This window comes from Acomys russatus, chromosome 2 (genome assembly GCF_903995435.1).
Source record: "Acomys russatus chromosome 2, mAcoRus1.1, whole genome shotgun sequence".
NCBI classification, from domain to species: domain Eukaryota; kingdom Metazoa; phylum Chordata; class Mammalia; order Rodentia; family Muridae; genus Acomys; species Acomys russatus.
In genome coordinates, this window is record NC_067138.1 from 69,559,873 (window position 1) to 69,565,872 (window position 6,000).

At 50.2% G+C, this 6,000-nt stretch overlaps 1 protein-coding gene across 1 annotated transcript in view; it reads right to left on the bottom strand.

The window, feature by feature from the left end:
• Susd1 (sushi domain containing 1) overlaps positions 1-2,639 on the bottom strand; it is a 114,910-nt gene extending 112,271 nt beyond the window's left edge. Inside the window, exon 1 of the mRNA XM_051156403.1 lies at positions 2,192-2,639. Coding sequence (XP_051012360.1) covers positions 2,192-2,555 — 364 coding nt within the window. The 5' untranslated portion in view covers positions 2,556-2,639. The remainder of the gene's footprint in view (positions 1-2,191) is intronic.
• Between the last annotated feature and the right edge of the window lie 3,361 nt (positions 2,640-6,000).

The window sequence follows — 6,000 nt, forward strand, 5'->3', positions numbered from 1 at the left end:
AAAAAGAGAACATCGAGTGAGAAAATGGTCCCAGTAGATTGGCCTGTGGGCAAGCCTGTGGTACATTTTCTTGATTGATGTGGGAGGAACCCAGCTCACTGTGGGCAGTGCTACTCCTGCTGGTGGTTCAGGATGTTCCAAGAAAGCAGGCTGAGCAAGGCATGGAGAGCAAGCTAGTGAGCAGCACCCCTCCATGGCTACTGCTCCAGTTCCTGCCTCCAGGCTCCTGCCTTGACTTCTCTCAGATATGGAGCGTGGCCTGAGAGTTGTAAGCTGAAATAAACCCTTTCCTCCCCCCAAATTGTTCATGGCCGTGCTGTTTTCATCACTGCAATGGAAACCCTAACTAAGACAGACCAAATCAGGGCAGGAAGAGAGCCTACTGAGCTGAGTCATCGAACACCCAAAGTCATGGTGAAATGACTAGGCATCCAGGAATCCCAGGACTCGGGAGGCAGAGGCAAGCAGAGCTCTGCGTTTCAGGCCAGCCTGGTCTACAGAGAATGTTCTAGGACTGCCGGGGCTACGCAGAGAAACCCTGTCTTGAAAAGCAAAGAGAATTTGAGAGGACAGGGACCCTTGCTCCACAGAGCCCACTCTTACCTCAGTGCTTTTCCACTTTTGGTTTTGCATGTTTGTTTTTGAGACATCCCACTCTGTGGTCCAGGCTGACGCCAAACTCATGACAATTTTCCCTTCTCCGCGTCACACGGGGGGATTAGACATGAACCCCGCTACCACTCCAGAACTCTTGGCTTTATTAAAGAAATGCCACTGGGTGTCCTTATAGGTACTCTTTGACATCACTCCCTTTGCGGTGTCCTACAATGGCTTCCGGTGGCTTCCCACCATGCAGGAACAGTTAAAGCCAAGTGCAGGGTCCGCAGGTCAGGGTGAGACTGACTCCTTCTTGTGAGATCCAGTCTGTTTTCCCATCTCTAGTCTCTCATGATCTGTATCCTGCTTTCTCAGGTTCTCCCCAGCCTGGAATTCATCCATTGCGTTGTTGCTGTTTTATTTTTGTTTGTTGACAGGGTCTCACTGTAGACCAGACTGAGCTGACACACACTATGCAGCTCAGGCTGCCCAAGAACTCAGGGCAATCTCGCTGGCTGTCTCACAAGTTGGATTCACTTTTATACACACTTGTGAACAGCAGTCAGTACTCTCTATGGGATGGAATGCCATTCCCTCCTTTTTCTAAATCCAAGCCAGTCCCTAAGGCGCAGCTTGACTCATCTCACACATAATGGCTGCCCAGTAAAACATCGTCGTTCCCTCTTCTGACCTGTACACCTTCTCGGAGCACTTAAATCATTCTCCTTTCTGTTAGTTATGTAGGCAGATGGTCACCTCACTTTCCGGTCTGAATCCTCCGTGTCAGGTAAATCCCACCATGCTTGATGTTGCATTTTTTTCCAATTTGTCTAAAACCCCCACTATTTGCTTGTCTGTCTCCCAGTGACTATGCACCGCTAGAGTGCCAACACGTTTACATCTGACACAGGGAAGATATTAAAGGGCTTTCTACGGATGGATGGATGGTTGGATGGGTGGATGGATGGATGGATGGATACACAGATTAATGAATGAATGCGTCAATGAACTAAAAAATGAACTCTATTCCTATAAACTTTTTATACCATGTTTTTCGGGCCATAAGACACGCCCAGTTTATAGAGCTTAGTAAAACAAGAAAAAAACAGTAAAAACAGCAAGCGGACCATAAGGCTCACCCTAATTCCCCCACCCACCCCACACACACACTTTGTCGGGGGGCGGGGGGACTGCGTCTTATGGTCCGAAAAATACGGTACTTCTTAGAGTTCTTAATATTTAATGCTTCGTAGAAGTGCAAAATATGAAAGGGGGGGAGGCTACAGGTCAAGAATTTGTCCTGCAAAAGCCACCGCCACTGGAAGCTAGAGAACCAGTGGCTCGCCCTTCCACGTGTTCCCACCCGGCTCGCCACTCCCCAGGGCTGGCATTCGAGCCCAGTCCCCACCCCCACCCACCCCGGGAGGCGCGAGCCAGCAGGAGCAGAGCCGCCTCCACCACATGCCCCACATCCCCGGGCGGGCCGCCAGTCTGGCTCCTCGCCGCTCCGCCTCCTCGATCCTTCCACGCCCCGACTCTTCTCCGCTAGACCCAGAGCGGGAAGCGTCCCTGGCGCCCGAGACCTTGCACTCACCGTCGGTGCCGGGTTCTCTGCTAACGCCGCAGGCCAGGCCGAGCAGCAGCATAAGCCCCAGCAGCCGCTGCAACCGGCGGCTAGGCGAGCCGAGCGTACCCCGGGGCCCCCGGCCCATGCCGTCGGCTCCCTCACGGCGCCCGCCACTCCCCAGAACCCCCTGTGCGCAGAGATAAGGCTGGCGGCGCTGGGAAGGGGCGGCGCAGAGGCTTCCGGCCAACGGCAGCAGAGCCTGGGTCCCAGGACATAGGTGCGTCTGGTGCACCGGCTGTGCGCGAGACCAAGAGAAAGCGAACTGTGCTAGCGAGGAAACATGACAGTGACTTGTGGGACCCTGGAGAGACCAGAGAGAGGCAAGGGCCATAAGAAATGGTCTGAGAACTGAGATGTGGTTGCCGCACCGAGGGAGAGAGAGGAGAGGGGCGACAAGTCATGGGTCAGTCCACCCGGGGTAGGGGTAAAACTACTGGACCAGGTGATAAAACAAAAGTTCAAGCTGTTTGATGGACACCCACCTTGGCACATTAGGAATCGAAAGGGGAGGAAAACGTGGTGAGACTTGGACAGAGGACACAGTGTATTCTATAATCTACTACAGGAGGAACTGCTTTAGGGTAGGAACAAAAGGTTGGAGAAATATACCACCGCGGAGTTAAAAGTTTCTGTTCTCAGTGAATTCAGCCCAGAGCTGCTTCCTGCATGGGGTGAGGGAAGGGGGAGGCTGGGGGGGGGGGGGCACGTGATACTCTGAAGTTTGGCAAGAAGCAGAAACTTAGTGTCCAGGGGTAGAGTCCACCATATCTTCAGACTAGTACAATGTTAGAGAAAGTGAAGTCAGGAGAAATTGAAAATGTCCCTGAGATCTATGGTTTGGGTGGGCAGTGGTGGGAGCCGTAGAGTTAGTTAACATGGGAGATACGATTTTGGGGTTGAGGCAGGTTGCCCAAGGAAGATCGGGTGTGAAGGCTTTCGGTTTTGTCTGTGGGGCTGACCAAGTAAGTACAGGGGGGCACTTGGGCAGGTACCCTCATTTGCTTTCGCACCTACCTCTAACTACAGGCAAATAACACCCATATTAAGGGCTGAACTTGTGCTGCCTTGGGAAGAAGCCGTTAAAAATGAATTCTTGTAACAAGCCTTCTTGAAGGTTACTTTTGTCCAACAAAGAGAGAAGCCTGCTTTGGGAAATAGTAGGTGGACAGTGTGAGTGTTAAAATGTCTCAACTTTTGGGAAAGCCAGCTCTCTATGAATTTTCACATGTCATTGTTTTCACTAATCCACCATCCAAGACATTTTTAAAACAACTTTTACCTCTGCTCCCCATGCCCTTTTGCAAAAGAAATATGTATGTATACTTTTTAAAAATGTGATGTTGGGGGCGGGGGCAGGGGAAGCTGTCCAAAACTTAGAAATGGCAAGAGGAATTACTGGGTGTCTTTTATAGCAGAGCCTTGGGCCAGGTGCTGTCTAATCACTAGGCTTGCTTGTGTCTCTGTAAGAGTAGACATTAACTTTGAAGAACCCTGATGACAGTATTACCAATCAGAGCTGTCTGGGGGCCTTGACCTTTGAGAGGGAGAAATTATGAGAGACCAGACATGGTGGTGCACGCCTTTAATCCCAACAGTCAAGAGGCAGAGGCAGGTTATGAGTTCCAAGCACCTTGGCCTACATGGCAAGTTCCAGGACTGCCAGAACTACAGAGGGAAATCCTGTCTCAAAAAACAAACAAAAAAATTGTGAGGCTCTTCTGGCTTTGCCCCACCCCTCACCCCCACTCCCTCCACCTCCCGGCCATGAGTCTGTAGAGCTGTGGAGAGGCTCACAGCTCCAAACTGTAACAACTAGGGGCCTGTTGCTTCATGCTTTAGAAGCCAGAGACATGACTAAGCATTCAGGCTGGAGGCTTCTCGCTCTGAACTTTAACCACCAGCAAAACCCAGCATTATTTTGCAACGGTTGTGATCCTTTCTCCCTCCAACGCAGTAGCTGGCACTTCCTGCCTGGGGCGGCAGCTCCTGAACGGGCCCTGAGTTTTGGACTATCAGCACCTTTGCAGGAGCCATTACAGCCCTGGGACCCAGTGGCCACTGAGGTTTGACAAGTCCTTGAAACTGTTCAAGTGGCTTAGGCACATGGGTTTTTTGTCTTCAGTGTTTCACATTGCTCTGTATGTCCACTGCCTCCTCTTCCTGTGCGTCATACTCTGGAACTTTCTACCCAGTTTATTACTGCTGCCGCTGCCATCTTAATGGCATTGCTGCCTTCCACTGTTTCAAACAACAACCTCCTCTTGGTGTTACCAGTTCACCCCAGACCGTTAATTATAAAAATCATGCATGAAGCCCTGGCCATAAAACTGAGCATAGGGCAAGCTCTGAACCCAGCACTCCAGAGGCAAGACGATCAGGAATTCAAATTATAAAAACAAGTTTAAGGCCAGCTTGGGCTGTTTGAGACAGTGTCTCAATTTTGTTTGTTTGTTTGTTTGTTTGTTTTTGTTGTTTGTTTTTTCGAGACAGGGTCTCTCTGTGTTCGCCTTGGCTGTCCTGGACTCGCTTTGTAGACCAAGCCGGCCTCGAACTCAAAGCAATCCACCTGCCTCTGCCTCCTGCGTGCTGGGATTAAAGGAGTGCGTCACTACACCAGGGTGTCTCAGATTTTTGAAAGAGGAGTCAGAAGGGGGCTAGCGAGATGGCTCAGTGAATAAGGACACTTGCTATGCAAATGTGCAAGAGTGAGTAAAAGAGGCAGGCATGGCTGCCCATGCCTCTAACCCCAGTGCTGAGAGGCAGAAACATGCAAACTCTAGGAGCTCACTGGCCAAACAACCTAACCCAAACAGTACTAAGAGAGCCTGTGTCAAAGGTGTAACATAGAAAGTAGCTGAAGGTTTCCTTTGGCCTCTACATGTGAACTCCAGCATTGTGCCCACACACTGGCGTGCACCGTGCATACATAACCACATCGCACGTACACACCAGAGTAATCAAGAAAATAAGCACCCTGCCTTGCATGGCTTACGTGATCCATCCGCTGTTTGTTGCATTATTTATGCTATCCCCTCAAAATAAGCATTAAGCAAATGTTCTTCTAAGTTCTGTGAACCAGCCTAGCAAATGGTTGAAGCCCAGAATGAAAACACAAGACACCTCTACTCCCAGGCACAACCAGAGGTCACAGCCTGGGACTTGGAATTGTCATCTAAAGTGAGGGTACAGTGGGGTAGCCTGCCTTTTGTCCACTAAAGAATTCCCTGGTGTTAGAAGTATGGAGCCAGCCAGAAACTTCAGCTAATTCACTATGTAAACAAACTGAAAACCTGAGGAGTTTGTCTCAAGTAACTGAGTCTCTGCCAGTCAGGGCAGCCACGCTTCACTCAGTTGTGTGTGGCAGCTGTTCAAGCCCCCATTCACTTTAGACGAAAGCCGAGCTTCTACCAGTCCAGCTGTCTCTGTACCCCACTTCCTATTTTATATACCCCACTTCCTTTTTCTACACTTCACGTCCATTTTCTGTTCCTCACGTTGCTTTTTCTGTTGATACATGTTATCAAGCCACTGGCGTGTCCCCGATCCGGCTTCGGTTCTGAGGGCTGCCCAATCCGTGGTTCTCAACTGTTCAATTTAATTTGCCCAGCGTTTTTCCTTCTGGCTGTGTATGTGGAGCCACCCCCCCCCCCCACACACACACACATCTGGTCACAGCAGTGTTCTGTGTTGAATTAGAGAGTACAAAAGGAAATAATAGTTTGGGGTTCTTTCTTTCCTCTCAGATGCTCACAATTAAGTATGCAACAGCACTTTTA